The 21813-nt window shown below is 42.4% G+C and overlaps 1 protein-coding gene across 1 annotated transcript in view; it reads right to left on the reverse strand.

Annotated features, from left to right (window-relative positions):
- csmd2 (CUB and Sushi multiple domains 2) overlaps window positions 1–21813 on the reverse strand; it is a 602495-nt gene that overhangs the window by 116259 nt on the left and 464423 nt on the right. Inside the window, exons 42-43 of the mRNA XM_072548527.1 lie at window positions 13292–13480; window positions 10835–10981 (exon numbers count right to left, since the gene is read on the reverse strand). Of these exons, the coding sequence (XP_072404628.1) occupies window positions 10835–10981; window positions 13292–13480 (336 nt within the window). The remainder of the gene's footprint in view (window positions 1–10834; window positions 10982–13291; window positions 13481–21813) is intronic.

A 21813-nucleotide genomic window follows, 5' to 3' on the forward strand; every position in this document is an offset into this window, starting at 1 on the left:
TTTTCATGCAAGGTCTGTTTAGAATCAGAAACGTGCTGGCTGTGAAGAAGGCAGACTTCATTGTGGCATTGAAAAATAGGATCAGATAAAAGGAATAAAATGCAGCATTACGGAAAAGGATGGGATAGAAAGATTGACGAAGGGCTGATGTCCGAAATGTCAATTCTCCTGCTCCTCGGATGCTGCCTGGCCTGCTGACTTTTCCAACACCAAACTCTCGACTCTGATTCTCCAACATCCACACTCCTCACTTTCTCCTAGGAAGAATGAGTCCGTTGATTTGCAGAGAGTTAGTTGAGACTCAAAAGCCTGATTGGCATCTATCTATGTGCTGTGATCTTAAAGGATCTCTTTGTGTCCCTGAGAAAGCGAGATCAGGAAGATCAATCCTAGACAAAGAATCCTGCAAATATAGTTGAGGAAGCTGCATACTAAGTAACTAAGTTCACAAATTTCACTGCACAATTTAATGCTTTTGGAAGTGGCAATCCAGAGGAATGAATATAGCAGTGGTCTCGAGCTTTCAGCTTGGAACAGGAATTTGAGAAGCCATCAAGCTTCAACATGAGCTGCAAGTTGGGATCTTTATCCACACTTCCAATGCACATTACAGACAACCCCTTTCCCGTGTCATCAACAATATTTTAAGTGCTCTCGACCCTCTCCATGTTCTGAGTTGTAGCTAATCAGATCACAAGACTGGGTCCCTATTTATTTTTCCAAGCGCATATCCCCCATTCAAATATGGACTTGTTTACATTGGAAAATGCATTTAACAGTATCTGGTAATCATTGCCATCACAGAATCCCCCACAACATCATCCTGAGGTTTAACATTGACCAGAAACTGAGCTGGACTAGCCATATGAGCAGTGGCTGCAAGAGCAGACCAGAGGCTAGGAATTCTGCAGTAACTCACCTCCTGACTCTCCACAGTCTGTGGACTACCAACAAGGCCCAAGGCAGGAATGTGATGGAACATTCCTCACTAGCCTGCATGAGTGCAGCTTCAACTCAAGAAGCTTGACAGCTCCAAGTCTGTTTGATTAGTATCGTATCTAAAACCCTCCACTCCTTCCACCACTGACACTCAATAACAGGAGTGTACTATTGATAAGATCGCAATTCAGAAATTCAGCCAAGATCCTTAGGCAGCACCTCCTAAACTCATGATAATTACCATCTCGAAGGACATGTGCAGCAGATACATGGGAACTCATACCAGTTTCAAAGTTCACCTCCAAGCCAGACACATTCCAGATTTCAAAATATATCACAATTCCTTCAGTGTCAGTGGGTCAAAATCCTGGAATTCCCTCCTTAAAGCATTGTGGGCCTACTTACAGCACATGGACTGCAATAGTTCAAGAAGGGAGCTCACCAGTACTTTCTCAAGAGCAACTAGGGACAGGCAATTTGTACTGACCCAGCCAGCGATGCTCACATTCCATATTAAGTGGAAAAACATCCAGAAAGGCACTGACTCCGGGAGCAGAAATTGCTCCATGGGTGTATAATAAAGAAAAGTGAAATTGCATGCCATGCTCAACAATAAATCAGTTTCTTACTTTCGGCATTTAATCTGATGTTCCCACTGACCTGCATGTAGCCTAAAGGAGATGCAAGTTGAAGTAAGATAGTGACACCACACGGGTGTAAGTTGGCAACATGCCTTCTTGCAACAGATGGCGCAATTTACCTTGCTTTTTTATAGAAAATAGCCCGTGCAAGCACTTCCCCTCAGGTACTGCCATGTAGTCAGCTTGCAATCACTTCAGCACTTCATACAAACAACTTGCTTCTGGTAATAAAACCAAATTACTGAGAGTGCCGGGAATCTGAAATAAAAGCAGAAAATGCACGAGGAACTCAGCAGGTTTGGCAGCAGAGTTAGTGTTTCGAGTCTGATATGCCTCTTGAATTCTTAAGAAGTTGTAATGGACTCAAAACGCTAACCAAAGACAATGCCGGACTTGCTGCGTTTCTCCAGCATTTTCTGTTTCTGCTTCAGCTCAGTTCAACCAAGTGGTCTCTCTGATATGAAATCTTGTGCTATGGGGCTTGGAATTCTTTATCTACATTCTGGATTATTGATGCTGGAAGAGCACAGCAGTTCAGGCAGCATCCAAGTAGCTTCGAAATCGACGTTTCGGGCAAAAGCCCTTCATCATTCTTTATCTACAGTCTGTAATCTTATTATGGACAGAAAACACGATAAAATATCCTTAAGAAATCCAACGCTTGATAGCCTTCCCAACTCACATGTACGTCGAAAAGACACAAAATTCTAGAAGGTGAAAAACAAAAAACAGACAGCCACACCATAATGCCCTTTTTCAATAACATTTCAAAGTCTCAATAGCTTGGTCATTAGTCAAAATCAGAAGTCTAAAAGATATTAATCCCATCTAAGTATTTAAATGAGAAACAAAGTGTGCATAAGCTGCTCTTTTATAAGTTAGCCGAACTGCCTGTTGGGATTGTTGTCATGATGATGCCTGAAAAGACCATGGTTGTGGTAGAGTTTGATAGTTGCTACTTAATCTTCTATTCATCCAAAATGAATATCTGCTCAAATTGACTTCATCTATTCCTCTGAGTCAGTATTAAAGGATCACTACTGTATTGATGATTAAACTGATACTTTCTTCTTGCTCTTCCTCTGACACAGGTATTCAGTTTCGATGGCTTGGACCCTCACATCAATGCAGGGTAGACATCTCAGATGTTGAACATTGACTGCAAGGCAGTGTGGACCTAAACCTGACCTAAACCAGCATTATACCTGAGGCAAAACAGACATTGCTGGAGAAACTCAGCAGGTCTGGCAGCATCTGTGGGGAGAAAGCAGAGTCAATGTTTTGGGTCTAGTGATCTTCTGACACTGAAAAACAGAGAACATGCAAAAAGCTCAAAGGAACTCCAACTGGACTTTGTTTCTATATCCTTGACGACAAAATTCCACCATGCCTAAGTGCTGTGTTCAGCAGTCTCTCACTCCAGTGTTGGTTTCAGAACCTTGCTGAGATTCAGCCTAACCTTACATTGTGGAAATCCCTCCCTATCCTCCTTTTGCCTTGCCACTTTACAGCTAATTTTAAAAGCCTTCTTAAAATACTTTATCTCAATGATATGTTCAGTCACTTCCTTCCACATATGCATAATCTACTCCTCACCCATGAAACACCACATAATATTTTCTCAATAAAAGGCAAAACCTAAATACAAGTTGCTACTTTGATAGTCTGAACACATCTATGATGTCCTGCAATTGCTTGTTTCTGAAATGGCTTTCAGTGAACTCCAATACACACAAGCCTTTGATGCTATTCATATTCTGTTTTGTTGCTATTGCCTAAAGCATCAGTGAATGTCAAAAAAGTATTGCACTGTATTTAAGGAGCTTGTTATATCAGCCGTGACATTGTAATACAGAATTATTACAATTACTATTGACCAGAAGTAGCCTGTCTCAGACCCTCACCCAACAATGCTTCATGCACTAATATACTGGATTAATGGCTTTGTTCTGGTGCTTATGACAGTTTTAGATTTTAGCACAGAATAATTACACTGGTATCTAAAACACGGATATCAGTGAAACAAATTCACGTGGTGAGCAACAAGTTTGGAAGAGGAAAGATATATTAATTTATTCACATCTGATTCAACTCAATGATGATGGAATAGTGAATGAAATGTACTGTACTGAGACATTAATAGAGAAAATGCTGGAGAAACTCTGTAGGTCTGGCAGCATTTTTGGAGAGAGAAACAAAAAGTTAACATTTCGATTCCAATTTGAGTCTTCTTCAGAAATGCTTCTTCAGGATTTTATTTCAAATTTTCAGCATCTACAGTTTTTTTTAATTTCTCTGTACTCAGCAACTCACTTACAGGCAGTTGTGACTCATCAATGTCATCTAGGCCAATGGGAAGCGTTACGCTGTTCAGTTATAACTCAAGACAATTTTCTGATTCAGTATGTGGATGTACCTACGTTAGAAGGTGCAAAATTTGACCTACTCTTGGGAAATAAGGCAGGGCAGGTGACTGAGGTGTCAGTGGGGGAGCACTTTGGGGCCAGCGACCGTAATGATGGAAAAGGATAGACCAGATTTAAAAGTTGAAGTTCTAAATTGGAGAAAGGCCAATTTTGACGGTATTAGGCAAGAACTTTTGAAAGCTGGTTGGAGGCAGATGTTCACAGGTAAAGGGACGGCTGGAAAATGGGGAGCCTTCAGAAATGAGATAATGAGAGCCCAAAGAAAGTATATTCCTGTTCGGGTGAAAGGGGAGGCTGGTAGGTATAGGGAATGCTGGATGACTAAAGAAATTGAGAGTTTGGTCAAGAAAAAGAAGGAAGCATATATCAGGTATAGACAGGATAGATCAAGTGAATCCTTAGAAGAGTATAAAGGCAGTAGGAGTATACTTAAGAGGGAAATCAGGAGGGCAAAACGCGGACATGAGATAGCTTTGGCAAATAGAATTAAGGAAAATCCAAAGGGTTTTTACAAATACATTAAGGACAAAAGGGTAACTAGGGAGAGAATAGGGCCTCTCAAAGATCAGCAAGGCAGCCTTTGTGTGGAGCCACAGAAAATGGCGGAGATGCTAAATGAATATTTTGCATCAGTATTTACTGTGGAAAAGGATATGGAAGATACAGACTGTGGTGACATCTTGCAAAATGTCCAGATTACAGAGGAGGAAGTGCTGGATGTCTTGAAACGGTTAAAGGTGGATAAATCCCCAGGATCTGATCAGGGGTACCCGAGAACTGTGTGGGAAGCTAGAGATGTGATTGTTGGCCCTCTTGCTGAGATATTTGTATCATCGATTGTCACAGGTGAGGTGCCGGAAGACTTGAGGTTGGCAAACATGGTGCCACAGTTTAAGAAAGGTGGTAAAGACAAGCCAGGGAACTATAGACTGATGAGCCTGACCTCGGTGGTGGGCAAGTTGTTGGAGGGAATCCTGAGGGACAAGTTGTACATGTATTTGGAAAGGCAAGGACTGATTCGGGATAGTCAACATGGCTTTGTGCGTGGGAAATCATGTCTCACAAACATGATTGAGTTTTTTGAAGAAGTAACAAAGAAGATTGATGAGGGCAGAGCAGTAGATGTGATCTATATGCTCTTCAATAAGGCGCTCGACAAGGTTCCCCATGGGAGACTGATTAGCAAGGTTAGAACTCATGGAATACAGGGAGAACTAGCCATTTGGATACAGAACTGGCTCAAAGGTAGAAGACAGAGGTTGGTGGTGGAGGGTTGTTTTTCAGACTGGAGACCTGTGACTAGTGGAGTACCACAAGGATCGGTGCTGGGCCCTCTACTTTTTGCCATTTACAGAAATGATTTGGATGTGAGCATAAGAGGTACAGTTAGTAGGTTTGCAGATGACAACAAAACTGGAGGTGTAGTAGACAGTGAAAAGGGTTACCTCAGATTACAACAGGATCTGGACCAGATGGGCCAATGGGCTGAGAAGTGGCAGATGGAGTTAATTCAGATAAATGCGAGGTGCTGCATTTTGGGAAAGCAAATCTTAGCAGGACTTATACACTTAATGGTAAGGTCCTAGGGAGTGTTGCTGAACAAAGAGACCTTGGAGTACAGGTTCATAGCTCCTTCAAAGTGGAGTCGCATGTAGATAGAATAGTGAAGAAGGCGTTTGGCATGCTTTCCTTTATTGGTCAGAGTATTGAGTACCGGAGTTGGGAAGTCATGTTATGGCTGTACAGGACATTGGTTAGGCCGCTGTTGGAATATTGTGTGCAATTCTGCTCTCCTTCCTATCAGAAATATGTTGTGGAACTTGAAAGGGCTCAAAATAGATTTACAAGGATGTTGCCAGGGTTGGAGGATCTGAGCTATAGGGAGAGGCTGAACAGGCTGGGGCTGTTTTTCCTGGAGCGTCGGAGGCTGAGGGGTGACCTTATAGAGGTTTATAAAATTATGACGGGCATGGATAGGATAAATAGACAAAGTCTTCTCCCTGGGGTTGGGTGAGAGAGGAAAGATATAACAGAGACCTCAGGGGCAACTTTTTCACACAGAAGGTGGTACATGTATGGAATGAGCTGCCAAAGGAAGTGGTGGAAGCTGGTACAATTGCAACATTTAAGAGGCATCTGGATGGGTATATGAATAGGAAGGGTTTGGAGGGATATGGGCCAGGTGCTGGCAGGTGAGACTAGATTGGTTTGGGATATCTGGTCGGCATGGACGGGTTGGACCAAAGGGTCTGTTTCCATGCTGTACATCTCTATGACTCTAAGCTCAATCACTCTACAACCAAGTTATTCAACTAGTTAATTTTACTATTAAAATAAATGAAAGCATAAATTTTTCACTAAGGCATTTTAAGTGTGTTTTTCATTTGGTTTCCTTCTCCATTTAGGAATCATTTCTCCATCTTTCTTTTTGGTCACAACTATCGAATCTGGGATCCCCTCTTGGCCAATTTAGGATTCACAAATTACCAACACCAATGTCGTATTTCTTCTTTTATTGTGGAATTGCATTTCTCTTCAACAAGTTGGGTCGATGGGCATGTTTCTGTACTGTAGGACTCTATTATTCCATGAATGGACTTATTAGCAGGGGTCAGTTAGCTCAATTGATTAGATGGCAGAGTGATGCCAACAGTCTCGGTTTAATTCCAATACTGGCAGAGATTACCATGAAGCACTCTCCTTCTCAATATTTCCCTTGACCTGAAACATGATGACCCTTTGGTTAAACCACCACCAATCAGCAACCCTACAGTTTCATAACACTATGGCAACTTTAGCTTATTAGCAGATTACTCATAATATTGTCTATTAATAAGCATTCTCTTTCCTTGGACAGTTAACACTGCCTTCTTGAGTAGAGAGTATTTGTTGTAGGTTCCCCATGCAGCAAGATTGAAAGAAAAATTTCCTTAAGTCCCTTTGACCTGGTTAGGTGAGAAGGAAGACAGTTTAAACTTCCCATCTGGAGTCTGCCAAGACACTCACTATTGAGACATTAAGCTGTATGCAGAAGCCATGTCAGTTAACTTGTCAAATTATTACTCGAAGACTGCAGATTTCACAAGGTTGTTAATAGGATTGGGAAATATCATGCATTGTCACTTCAGTTGTCACTAATATGCACTAATATGCTGATCGATTGATTTTGCAATCCATTTCTCAGCTTTTCCCAATCTATCTGGTTCTCTATTGCATATCATTGCCTTTTTGCAGTTTCTCCATGTGCCTCCTGAATGCCAAGGCAAAATACTTTTTGACAAGAAAGACTGATGAAAACACACCATTTTCTTACTGTTCGCACTGCTGGAAACCTCAGCCACAGCCTGGATCTTCACCTTTAAGCTGAAACATTGAAACCTGTTACAAATCTAAAAGCTTGTTAAAATAAGGAAACTGGAGCAAGAGTGACTGAAAAGTGGCATCACAATGTCAAGAACCTGACAATTTAGCAAGGTAAGTTGGCACTCCTATCATTGACATGAAGTGATCTCTGTTTCAAATGAAGCAGCCATACTGCCCTGTATGCCTGCTTGCAAATTGATGGATGGGGGAGGAAGAACTGGGAATGTCAAGGGACACATCTTATTCTCATCATAGTTTGTGAATGGCATTATAAAGAGCCTGGAGGGAGCATTCCCAACAAGCAACTTATAAACAGCATGGATAGACCTTTGACAATGTGCCTTTAAACATGAGGAAAAGCAAGCTAACCTCAATGCAAGGATTGTTATCTCCTCACAGTTGCTGCCAATGGTGATTCAGTCAAAGGATTACTGGTCAGGTTTGCAGATCTCGTACACTTTCTGAATGGAGGCTTTTCAACTTATTTAATTACAAACCAGGTAATTTGTTGCAGAATGAAGCAATGAACAGAAAATGTCCATGCTACCTCTTTTGCTCAGAATTTGATTATTAGCAACTGAAAAGGCAGCAAATTAAGACACGTTTAATTAGGAGGCAGCAGCCAAGTCACACGCCAATTCGAGTCAGTTGATTACACCCACTTGGATTTTATCTGGATTTGCTCAGCCACAAGGAATTTACATCTTGAGCAAAGTACCTATTCCAGATCAGCAAAGAATAAAATGGGGAAAGCAAAGACTGGAACACTCTGTTCTGTAATTTAAACTTTTCCTTTGGCAGGGATGCATACCAGAAATGCTGTTTGCTAATGAAGGTAAAATACCTCAGAACTGAGAGAATTTATATTTGCTTATTTTTAACAAAAAGAACATCTCTAATGGATGCAAGATCGGTGAGGTACAGAAAAAAGCTCCTCTGTTCTCTCCAGACAAAATACCTCGATGACAAGATAACACAAGTGTTCCAGTGTTGTCTTTTGCTTCCTTATGACAGCCACTGTTACAGTCTGATACTATTAATTTTCCTGGAGAGATAAACTGGAGGAGGGTGGGGATGGGGAGAAAGTAGCATAGAGTACAATGGGTGAGTGGGGGAGGGGATGAAGGTGATAGGTCAAGGAGGAGAGGGTGGAGTGGATAGGTGGAAAAGAAGATAGGCAGGTAGGACAAGTCCGGAGCTTCAGGGCAGAGGAAATGACCTGGGAGTTGCAGTAGGAGAGGGACTCCCTGAGATTCTTGTAGAGAGAGGAGGAAAACTTCTTCAAGGCAGGCATCCTTGCAAGAGAATTCGCAGTAGGGTTAAAATCAATGAGGTAAAAACAATGACTGCAGATGCTGGAAACCAGATTCTGGATTAGTGGTGCTGGAAGAGCACAGCAGTTCAGGCAGCATCCAAGTAGCTTCGAAATCGATGTTTTTACCTCATTGATTTTAACCCTACTGCGAATCCTCTTGCAAGGATGCCTGCCTTGAAGAAGTTTTCCTCCTCTCTCTACAAGAATCTCAGGGAGTCCCTCTCCCACTGCAACTCCCAGGTCATTTCCTCTGCCCTGAAGCTCCAGACTTGTCCTACCTGCCTATCTTCTTTTCCACCCATCCACTCCACCCTCTCCTCCTTGACCTATCACCTTCATCCCCTCCCCCACTCACCCATTGTACTCTATGCTACTTTCTCCCCACCCCACCCTCCTCCAGCTTATCTCGCCATGCTTCAGGCTCACTCCCTTTATTCCTGATGAAGGGTTTTTGCCCGAAACGTTGATTTCGAAGCTACTTGGATGCTGCCTGAACTGCTGTGCTCTTCCAGCACCACTAATCCAGAATCTGGTTTCCAGCATCTGCAGTCATTGTTTTTACCTTACTATTAATTTTCCAACAGACAGTGTTGATTGGGAGGTCTTGTGGCCCTGGGATCGAGTCCATGCCTGAACGCATTGGCTGTGAAAGGTGCATCCATCATGCAGCCAAATAGATTGATTGTCAGCTGTGAATCTTCCAATATGCCTCAAGACAGTTTGTTAAAGTGGGAGAGTTTCCTGGTCAGGCATTCTGCAAAAAGCAAATGTCTGCAGTATATAGGCCCCAAATGTGGATCCCAATTTCAATGGAAGTCCAGCGTTGGAAATTAGGAGGAGATAAAATATACAGACAACCAGTGTTTTCTGACATCCAATTTTCTCCTGTGGATTGAAGCTTGTTAGAGAATGGATGTTGAGTTTTGTCAAAGTATTTAACATAAACAGCAAGGGATTTTGAAAAATTCCACCAACTCGGTGGCTTTGGTGGTAGAGTTGGTTAGCTCAATTAGCTGCACAGCTGGATACGTAGTGATGCCAGCAGCACCAGGTTCAATTGCTGTACCAGCTGAGGTCACCATGAAGGTTCCAACTTCTCAACTTCACCATTGCCTGAGGCATGATGACTCTGAAGTTAAACCTCTAAATTGTGTTCCTCTGATGAGAGTACAGCCCCATGGTCCGCTGGGCTATGGCAGCTTTATCTTACTGCCACTAAACTCAATGATGACAACTGATGGTATTGAAATTCAATTCATAAAACCTGGAATTAATACCTGGACCATGACATTGAGCATTCTTTGTTGTAAAACCCACCCAGTTCACTGATGCCCTTTAGGAAATGAAATCTACCATTCTTACCTGAATTGGCCTACACATGACTCCATATCCACAGCAATGTGGTTGACTCTTAACTGCAATCTGAACTGGCCCAGCAAACCACAAGGTCAACAGCAATTTGGGATGGGCAACAAATGCTGTGAGTGCCAGTGATGCCTATATCCCAAAGAATTTTAAGAAAATGAACCAGATTTGAGCTGTTATTGCAGTTTAAAGCATTATTCCAGGGCTTGACCACAAGATCGGCTTTTCAGAACAGGACGAGAAAAGTGTTGCCTTGTTGAAAGTGCTGCCTTTGAGATTAAATGTCAAACTTTGGCTCTTTGCTATGTTTGGGTGGGTTTTGAATGTCTGCTAGCATTAAACGAAGGAGAACAGGGAGTAATTCCTTCCATTCCCTATTTTAACCGTTATCACCAAAAACAGATTAAGTGAACTTAAATGTCATTTGAGGCACCTATTACTTCTTAGACTGAAATTGAGAAATTTAATTGACTGCAATTTAGTAAAAATAATGTGTTAGAAGAACTTGGCTGCTAAACATTCTGGGCTTCCTATCACTGTGTCACATCTTCATCAGAAATACGGTGAAAACCATGACTTTGACTGTAAATGGCAGTGAAGAAATGGCAGTCCAGCAACACAAAGTCAGAGAAAATACAGAAGCTTTAAGAATATATGTCGGTCTTTAACGATGAGACATTCCTTTCATTGGATCTCTGTCTTCCAATTCATGGTTCAAGTAAAACCCAAGGGAGACATTTGAGTAACTGGCAAGTCTAGTGGAGGACCTTCACAGGTTTACTAACCTGAATAATGGATCTTAAAGCCTTTCCGACTGGTGGCATGGTCAGTTGACCAGCGGAGGTATACCTTATTGCCCGAGCTGACAACAGTTATTGGAGATGTGTAGTTGCCACTAAGAGAGATCAGCAGTGGGTTTTGACTTGTGGCCCCTGAAGATAACAAAACATTAATAAATATTTGAGTAAGGGTGCACAAGCATGTGGCTTTTAATATCATGAAGCAACTTTAGATGGTTAATTAACTTTGCACCATACCATTTCAAGTACAATTAAGAAAATACAATACAACTCAAGCTGCTGTAAATGGGAGGGCTAAAACAGGCCCCAAACTGGTTACATGTTAATAAAGGAAGCTTTGAAAAATATACACCAGCTAAAACTTGCCACTACACTCTCTGTGTTTTACAGAAATTTCACTGAGTTCGAAATGTTTGACTTGGACTTCTGAACTAGATGTCTTTCAAAAGCAATGAGTAGTAGATAATTGAAACTCCCTACCAGGGGCTTGTGGAAGCTCAGCTTGAAAGATTTCCATATAGAAATGACATCAAAGGATACGGGGATAATGTAGGAGTATTGTGCTGGACGATCAGCCATGATCCAGCAAGTTAGAGCAGACTTAAGGGGTTAACAACCCATTCCTATTCCCTTGTTCCTAGAAAGGCAAAGTGTACTCATTTTCATAGTGCAAGTTAGTGAGGGGAAACCACACCACCATTTTGTGTCACAAGCTGCAGTATTTTGATAAGTTCATTAAAAGACTGAATAGCTCTCTGATAGAATGAATGTGGATAAGAAACATGGTTACGTTGTTTGGCTAACTGGTGGCAAGTTTGTGTCAGGGAGAGTTGGAGCTTCATCTGAGAGGCAGGTGGAAGGATCAGTGTACAGCTACCCAGGGTTAGTTTTTGCCTGCCTAACATTTCCTGGGTAAACATGCAGGTAACTGTGTCAGAACTGTACGAAACCTCCTTCTCTAACTCACTGCTAGACACTTTTCCCAGAGATTCTGGATGCAAGTGAAAGTTTAAGCTTCCCAAGCAATTCCTTCCCAATCACTGCACTGGAACTTCCAATAATTCCCAACACACATCTTCAGGACTATGGCTGATCACCTACTATGTATTGACCAACACATTTTTGTTTTCTTGTTGCAAATATATTACATCAAATCTGCATCGTTCAAGAAAAACTCCCTTCAATTTTCAGTAATGTTGAAATCTTTTATGTTAAACTATTCCATCACCTAAAACAAAACCTACAAGACCCAGGGCAGTACAGTGACTCAGTGTTTAGCACTGCTGCCTCACAGCACCAGGGAGCCAGGTTTGACTCTACCCTCGGGCGACTGTTTGTATGGAGTTTGCACATTCTCCCCGTGTCTTTGTGGGTTTGCTCCGGTTTCCTCCCACAGTCCAAACTTCTGCAGGTGAGCTGGATTGGCCGTACTAAATTGTCCATAATGTCCAGGGATGTGGGGTGGCACGGTGGCCCAATGGTTAATATTAGTTTTAGTGATATTCCTATCTGTGTGATCTAAAATGAGAGAGTTGAGATCCATTTCAGTTAGGATGATCAACAGTCAGTCAATCTGATCTGAATTGAAACCAAAAACCCACATGAAAAAGTTTCATGATCAATACTGCATCTAGGTCAGTGGATAACTGATTGAGCATAATCCACTGCTCAAATGTTGACTTGCATAGTATAAATACTGAGTTTGTGTTAGAAGCATTTTCAATGACAAAAAAAATTACTTTTTACCACATTACCTGCCATCAGCTGCCTGGATAAAAGGAGGAAGTATGCTCCTTCAGGAATATATGCAACCAAATCAACCCAAGCAACACCAACATAAGGACACATAGTAAAGAAAATATAAGTTTGGATTTAAATCCTCAGACAATATTTGATCGTATAGTACTTTGTGGAAAACCAATCAAACTCCGTTGGAGAGCTGAGAGGAAATAAATTACAGAAAAAGATAAGAGTTCATAATGACGAGAAAACCTCAAGATTGATATCTGATCCATATGATTAGCAATCATGATCTAGAAGACTTGAGGGGCTGAATGGTCTACTCCTGCTGCTATGTCCCTCTACTGAGTTTGTTAAGACTCAGCAAGGTGGTGCAGAAGGATAGCAATTAGTCTCTTCCTGGGCAGGAATAAGAAAAGAATGACTAGGGTCCCTCGCATTTCTGAATGCATGGGTATGAACATGAATAAGATGAGGATGAAATATCACGAGCACGTCTCCTGTTAGTTGAACAGTTGAGCAGTGTTACCTATCAAGGTTCAGGCATTTGAATGGAGTGACAGAGAGTCAAAAGAGGACATACAACTACATTTCAAATTGGAGTTTGTCCTGAACATGCTACTGTTATAAAAGCATACATATATACTACTTCTAGAGTGAGTCAACATAAATATTAATATTTCATAAATAATTTAAATGTACCATCAAATATTTCCAGTTCATCAAACTGCTTTTCACTCTGGAAGAAATCAATTAGAAGTGTGATGTTGAAGCCTGGATCCACCTTAATAATCCATGAACAGGTCTGAAAATGTGGATAATTTCCTGGGAAGCCTTGACTCAAGATGACTCCTGAGGAATCTGTGTGCATTTCATTCATTGGGCAATGTGCTGAAAGTTACAGAACCAAAATGTCAGTTACGGACATAATTTCATCACATCGTCATTGGACCTCAAATCTGAGAAAGAGAACATTGCTGAAGAAACATTTTCAAATGGTATTTTTCACATGAGTGTAACTAAACAATCCTTAGAACTTGATGTCCTTGCACTGAGGAACAGATGTACCTCTAATTTACTGCAACAATTGTACATAAAACTAACACTGGATGTCATTGTGGTAAAGTACAATACTGATTGAACACTCCACTAAATGTGCAGAGACAGCAATCAGACTGTTTGAGGACATTCCTTGGAATCACATAGAAAATGCTCCAGACCTCACATCATTTTTTTTATTGTAAATGATGTGAGACTTTTACACATAAAGTTCTGTCAGAACATTATAGTTTCTGATATAAAAATTAATGTCAATACTTAATAATTATCCATTGACTATCAGTGCTCTATAAATGGTGAAAAGTTATATTAGTGTTTGATAACTTAAACACCTCATATTGTCTATCAGGTGGGAATTTTTAAAAGCTTTTCATTCATTATATTTGAATGGAGGAGTCCAGAAATCAAGGAAAACAATGCTATGGAAATCGGTGCTCATTGCTTAAATCCTACATTTGGTTTTCACTTCCAACTAATGCTTTGGACTCAACTCCAAGCGATTCTGATACACTTTAGTCACACTACTGAGTCACTATTCACTATGATCAAAGCTGATCACCCAACTCAGTAAAAAAAATCTCGAAGTTCCTATTTCTCCCAATACCTTTTGATCCCTTTAGTCCTAACAACTATATCGAGCTCCTCTTGAAAACATTCAATATTTAGGTCTGAACTTCTTTCTGTGGCAGAGAATTCCACAGGCTCATCACTCTCTCGTTGAAAAAAATTCTCCTCATCTCAGTTCTGAATGAGCTATGCTGTATGCTTAAACTGTGACCTCCTGCCTCTGGACTCCTCAGTCATTGAGAACACCCTTCCTATATTTGGCCTGTCTAGTCCTGTGAGAATTTGATAGGTTTCTATTAGGTCTTCCCCTCATTCTTCTATGTTTCAATGAATGCACTTGATCCAGTTTCACTTCATACATCAGTTCTGTCATCCCAGAATTTATCTGGTAAACCCCTTAGTTTCACTCTGCCCAGAGCCAGAATATCCTTTCTTAGATAAGATGCCCAAAACTGCATGCAACACCACAGGGTGTGGTCTCACCAAGAAACTGTGAGTAACCACTGTAGCAAATCATCCCTGCTCCTGTTCCTTTCTCTCGCATGAATGGGCTATTGAATTGGATGATTATTCATGGTAATAACAAAAGGCTCAGCAGGTTTGAAGGGCCAAATGGCCTACTCCTTCTCCTCTTTTCTATGATTCTATGTGTTCAAATCTCTCTCTTGATGAATGTTAAAATACCATCTGAGTTCTTCACTGCCTGCTACATCTGCACGCTTTCTTTCAGTGATTGGTTTACCAGAACATGCAGGTCTTGTTGTACCTCTTCCATTCCCCAAACTATCACCTGTTAGCTGACAATCTGCCTTCCTGTTTTAGCAACCAAAGTGGATAACCTCACAGTTATCCACATTATATTTCATATGTCATGCAGAAGATATATCTCCAGCGCCAGACTAAAGATATCCCAGGTTGTTGAGTAAGGAAAAGGAGGAAGTAATGGGGGTGCTTTTAGTTTCTTTTTGGCCATAGGAAAGATGCCCGTGGAGCCAATGTGGTACCGTTATTCAAGATAGGAGCAAGAGACAAAACAGAAAATTACAAGCCAGTCAGTATAACCTCAGTGGTGGGGAAACTATTGGGAGCAATTCTGAAGGACAGAACTAATCTGCACTAGGAGAGGCAAGGATTAAGCAAGAACAGTCAGCATGATTTTGTTAATGGGTGGTCATGTCTGACCACTTGAGGGCAATGTTTTTGATGCAGTCTAACTTGGACTTCAGCAAGAGTTTTGATAAATTCCTGCATGGTGGACTAAAAGCAAAGATAAGAGCTCATGGGAGCCAAGGAAAGTAGGAAAATTGGCTCCACAATTGGTTGAGGGGCATTTTTCCAACTAGAAATCTGTGTGCAGGGGGACCTTAAAGGGATGAGCATTGGGCCCTTGCTGTTTGCAGTTTATATAAATGATTTAGTCTTGAATATAGATGGGTTTATAAGACCATACAAAATATTGTTGGGGTAATAAATAGTGAGGAGATAAACTTAGACTACAAGAGGATAGAGATGGGCTGGTCACATGGGCTAATCAGTGGTAAGTGGAATTCGATCCTGATAAATCTGAGGTGTTATACTTGGGCAGGACAAACAATGTCCTGATGAACAGTAAGACCTTGGGGAGCACTGAGGATCACAGGGACCTTGGTATGCATGTACACCTGGTACTCTTAAGTACCAGGACAGGAGGATAAAATGGTTAAGAAGGCATAAAATATACTGCTCTCTATCAGCTGGAGCATAGAGTTTAAGAGCAGGGAGGTTACACTGGAACTGCGTAATTAGATTACAGCTAGAGTATTGTGCACTGTTCTAGAATCCACGTTATAGGAAAAATGTGACAGGATGCAAAGGAAATTAACCCGGTAGGTTAACTGGGCTGGAACATTTCAGTTATCAAGAGAGATTGGCCAGACTTGTTTTCCTTCGAGGAGAGGAGATTGAGAGGGGATATGATTGAGATGTATAAAGTCACAAGGGACATAGACAGAGTAGATAGGAAGAAGCTTTTCCCAATAACCAAAGGGCATAGATATAAGGTAAGTGGCAGAAGGTTTAGAGAGGATGTGAGAAACAATCGATTTCCCCCAGAGTGTGGTAGGAATCTGGAACTCACTGCCCATCAAGGTGGTAGCGGTAGAAACCCTCATAACATTTAAGAAGTTTTTAGATGTGCACTTTGACCGCAAGGCACACAAGCCTATGGCTAAGTGCTGGGAAATAGGATTAGGATAGTTAATTGGGGGTTTGTTTTTGACTGGTGTGAACATAATGAACCGAAGGGCATTTTTTTGTCCTGTAGACTCAATGACTCATTTTCCCACTTATTCAACTCATTCAAATCACAGTAAAGTTCACCACCCCACCCAGCTTTGTGTCATCTGTAACTTAGAGATATTATATTTAGTACACTCATCGATCTCATCAACATATATTATGAGCAGCTGGGTGTAAGCACTGAATTCTGTGGAAAAAGAACCGTTCATTCCTACACTATCTTTTTCTTCTGCCAAGCAGCTGTCTAAACACACACTATCCCCAGTGCTATGTGCTTTAATTTTACATGTTAATCTCTTATGTAGGGCCTTTCCAAAAGCCTTATGAAAGTCCAAACAATGACTCCTCCTTATCAATGCTACTAATTGCATTCTCAAAAGATTTCAGTCGATTTGTCAAACATAATCTCCCTTTGGTAAATCTATGTTGGTCTTTCCAATCCTAAAACTGCCTTCCAAATGCTCTGCTATTAAATCTTTTATGATGGACTTCATGCTTTTACTGTTTTTCTAGCTTACAACAGTAAATACACTTCAGAAAAAAAGAGTAATTGCTTATAAAGTAATTTGAGATGTCCCGAGGTCATGAATGGGGCATGATAAATGCAAATTTTTGTTTAAATTTTAAGCTATTTGTTGCAAGGTTAGTGAAGGAATGGTAGCTTTTTGGCAGGAAAAAGTGGAGCAAGAAATATAAACAAAATAAGACGTGTGCAGCAATCACACAGTAATCCAGAAAATATAATTCTATGTTGTGGTGCAGTAAAGTGCTGATGTGAATATAACATAAGTATACCATCACACTTTATTTCTGCTTTATGTATAATAGTTGTCAGTCTATTTTCAAGTCAAGGGCAATCATTTCTGACAGTTTCAGGTACCTGTGCTACTATAGTGCTAATCACATCCAAACAGCCTTTTCAATTTATAAACTTTAAGTGAGCTCAAGTTCACTCTGCACCACAGATCAGCCACATTAATGTCATCTTGTATGTGCTTTATTCCGAGGCTGCTACAAATACTGCACAGTCAGCAGCAACTATACAAAATACATACTGCAGCACAAATAAATATGCTCCCTTCAACTAAATTGTGGCATTGACAGTTTGTTACTGGGCAAATGGACTGTGTGTTTAGTGGAGTATGCGAGCACCAATGCTTTATTTATAATGATACATTTCAAATTGCTCACTAACTATTTGTTCAACGCTGCCTGACCTCACACCAAATGTGTCTCAGGGCACTTTTACATCATATGAAGTGTTCCCACAGAGAAGCTGTAAAATGGAGACCTGTGACCTTCATGAATCACTTTACTCATTTTATATATTTTTTTCTTGTCACTATCCTAAATAGAGATTGAAGACCTATTTTTCATGGGTTCATAGTATTTTGCAGCACTGAGGAAGGTTATCTCATGCTAGTTCTTGAAAAGATTTACCCAGTTAGCACCTCTCCTCTGTCCTTTCTCCAGACCTCATCTCATTTTTCTTCTTCAATTATTTACAAAGTTCAATTCTCAAAGCTATCGTGGATTCTGCTCCAACTTCTACATGCCATATTCTAAAAACCCTCTGCATTGAAATAAAGAGCATAAGTCATCTTTGGAATGTATTTTTCAGTTCTCCTCAGGACTCTTTTTTTTTGGTCTTGATCAAAGTAATTTTCTCATCCCTGCAACTTCTTCTTGACCCTGACAGCTCTTTTAGTCTGTTCATCTCTTTCCTTTCTGTACATTCTCACACTCAAGCTCTTTCTCAAAGAGATGGGGCAAAGATACTTAGTTTAAACTGTGCCTCCAGTGGACTGTTGAGAAAAAGAGTATAGGTCTAGTTTGTGGATGTGGTGATGGCTGATCCTGGGTTGCTCAGCTGGCAGAAATCAATTGGATCCCTGGTGTAAACCTCAGGCTCCATTCTCCAAGGAGAGGTCACAAGCTAGGATTGTGAGGGTCAGACATCTCTTATGCTTTTCACAAGCAGTGTGGCAAGATTTACACTAGGTAGTGGCAAGATACCATTTCATGAGGATTAATGCTCGTTAAATGCCACATTAACGCCACAACTTGTCTCATGAATATTCATCCACCCATTGTGCTCAGCTCACCCAACAAGCTAGTCATCAGAAGAACTTGACAAGGAAACCAGATTGTGTGTTTGGAGGACTCAGATTGACATCTGCTTCAAATGTTGGCTGCCATTAAGCCCCAGCCCAGGGCATGATTAATGGGCACCAGCTGCACTCACTCCTCCTCAAGTGATATTGGCATCCAGCATCTGCAAGCCCATCATGATGATCTTGACAGTGCACCATGACAGGGCAGACTTGCATTGCAGGTATATTAGCAACTAGCATTGATGGACTGTCACTGGAAAGGGACGCTCACTCACTTAACACCTACCTGCATGCCCACGGCATCTCTGCCTTGCCTTGTCATGACAATTACCACAGTCTTAACAACAGACAGCTTGGCTTGTTCTAAACAGTCCTCAGGACCAGGGGGTGCATATCTCATAGAAAAGCAGTGTGCTATACTAATCTCACACCTGCACCACCTTATGTGGCCTGTGCAGCAAGCATTCTTTGGTGAGTAATTCTCACTGAGGTCCATGGAGGTGCCCATGACTAAGGGGGCAGTCTACCATACCAATCCAAATTGACCCTCTTTAGCTTGAACTTCCAAGGGCAAAGGGGACAGACAGGGTGAAGGTGCATGGCCCAGCTGCCATGCTGGCGTGTCTGGGGGAAAGGTGGTGAGGTGTACTGAAGGAATGAGGAGGTTGCACAGAGGGCAGGAAAGGTTAGTGACAGGGGAGATTGGAGCAATGGAGACAGCAAATGAGAGAAGGTGTTACATGCATTGGTGAGAGTGGCAAACCATTAGTCTTGGGGAGAGACGTGTGCAGTGGCAGATAGAGTGAGCTTGAGGTGACACAGAGAAGAGAATGGGAGCTACCCTGCTGGAGTAGAGAAGTTATTGACCTTTTTCCTGTTTTGCTGGCCTATCTTTCACACCCCAGAGAAGGCATCACCCTGGCAGGATCTGGTGGTGTGGCGCCCTCTGCTGTCCCTCCAGGAGATGGATACCTTTCCTTGAGACCTTCCAGGTCTTTGTCAGAAAATCACGGTACTATCTTTCTGTTCTCCTACATTTCCAGACACCAGCCATAATTAGCAAGGCAGCTTTAGAAAGTCAATCCTTGTGCAAGTGAACAGTGGGCTTTTAAAGGTGGTATGGGTGTGGGTGCCAACGTTTTAGCGGAGATGCAGTGAGTGTCAAGTAATTAGGTGGGGTGCAAATCAGATGTGAGACACATTATGTGTGGACGGTGGGTAGTTAAGGAGGCAAGTTTGTTAAGGAGGAGGAGAAAACATGCTCAGCTTCCTGGTGAAAAATCCCTTCAAAACACTTGATGCAATTTGGACTTAGCAAATAACCTAAGATCAAACCATTTGCATTCCCTTTAGCCCTTGTCCTTCCCACCAATTTTTGTGTCACCTGCAAGTATGACGAGCATTCACACCCATCATCCAAGTCATTAATATTTATTATAAATAATTGTGGCCCCAGCACTAGTGGCACTCCACTAGTTACAGAATATTATCGAGGACCTGTACTTTATCCTGACTCTATGTTCTGTTAGTTAGCTAATTGCCTATCCATGTTAATACACCACCTCTGACATATTGGACAGTTATCTCATTATGTAGCATTCTGTGCAGCACCTTAGTTGAAAAATGTGGTGCTGGAAAAACACAGCAGGCCAGGCAGCATCCGAGGAGCAAGAGAATCGACGTTTCGGGCATAAGCCCTTCTTCATGAATGAGGCTAGTGTGCCAAGCGGGCTGAGATAAAAGGTAGGTGGGAGGGAATTTGGGGGAGGGGCGCTGGGAATACGATTGGTGGAAGGATGTGAGGGTGAGGGTGATAGGCCGAAGAGGGGTGGGGGCAGAGAGGTCGGGAAGAAGATTGCAGTTCAAGAGGGCGGTCCTGAATCCAGGGGTTGGGACTGAGATAAGGTGGGGGGAGGGGAAATGAGGAAGCTGGAGAAATCTACATTCATCCCGTGTGGATGGAGGGTTCCTCGGCAGAAGATGAGGAGCTCTTCCTCCAGGCGTCGTGTGGTCAGGGTCTGGTGATGGAGGAGGCCAAGGACCTACATGTCCTTGGCAGAGTGGGAGGGGGAGTTCAAGTGTTCAGCCACGGGGCGGTTGGATTGGTTGATGCAGGTGTCCCAGAGGTGTTCCCTGAACCATTCTGCAAGTAGGCGGCCTGTCTCCTCAATGTAGAGGAGACCACATTGGATGCAGCGAATACAGTAAATGATGTGTGTGGAGGTGCAGGTGAATTTGCGATGGATTTGGAAGGATCCATTGGGGCCTTGGAGGGACGTGAGGGGGGAGGTGTGGCGCACGTTTTGCACTTCTTGCGGTTGCAGGGGAAGGTGCCGGGAGTGGAGGTTGTGGACCTGACGAGGGAGTCGCGGAGGGATTGGTCTCTCCGGAACACTGATAGGGGTGGGGAGGGAAATATATCCCTGGTGGTGGGGTCTGTCTGGAGGTGGCGGAAATGATGGAGGATGATATGATGTATCCGGAGATTGGTGGGGTGGAAGGTGAGGACCAGTGGGGTTTTGTCCTGGTGGCAATTGGAGGGGCGGGGTTCAAGGGCAGAGGTGCGGGAAGTGGACGAGATGCAGTGGAGAGCATCGTCGACCACGTCGGAGGGGAAATGGCGGTCTTTGAAGAAGGAGGCCATTTGGGTAGTTTGGTATTGGAATTGGTCCTCCTGGGAGCAGATGCGGCAGAGGCGAAGGAATTGGGAATATGGGATGGCATTTTTACAGGGGACAGGGTGGGAGGAGGTGTAATCTAGGTAGCTGTGGGAGTCGGTCGGTTTGTAGTAAATGTTTGTGTTGAGTCGGTCATCCGAGATAGAAATGGAGAGGTCTAGGAAGGGGAGGGAGGAGTCTGAGACGATCCAGGTAAATTTGAGGTCGGGTGGAAAGTGTTAGTAAAGTGGATGAACTGTTCAACCTCCTCATGGGAGCATGAGGTAGCACCAATACAATCATCGATGTAGCGGAGGAAAAGGTGGGGGGTGGTGCCAGTGTAGCTGCGGAAGATGGACTGTTTCACATATCTGACGAAGAGGCAGGCATAGCTGGGGCCCATGGCTACTCCTTTGGTTTGGAGGAAGTGGGAGGATTGGAAGGAGAAGTTGTTAAGAGTGAGGACCATTTCAGTCAGTCCAAGGAGGGTGTCAGTGGAAGGGTACTGGTTGGGTCGGCGGGAGAGGAAGAAGCGGAGGGCTTGGAGGCC

This window comes from Chiloscyllium punctatum, chromosome 27 (assembly GCF_047496795.1).
Source record: "Chiloscyllium punctatum isolate Juve2018m chromosome 27, sChiPun1.3, whole genome shotgun sequence".
Lineage (NCBI taxonomy): Eukaryota > Metazoa > Chordata > Chondrichthyes > Orectolobiformes > Hemiscylliidae > Chiloscyllium > Chiloscyllium punctatum.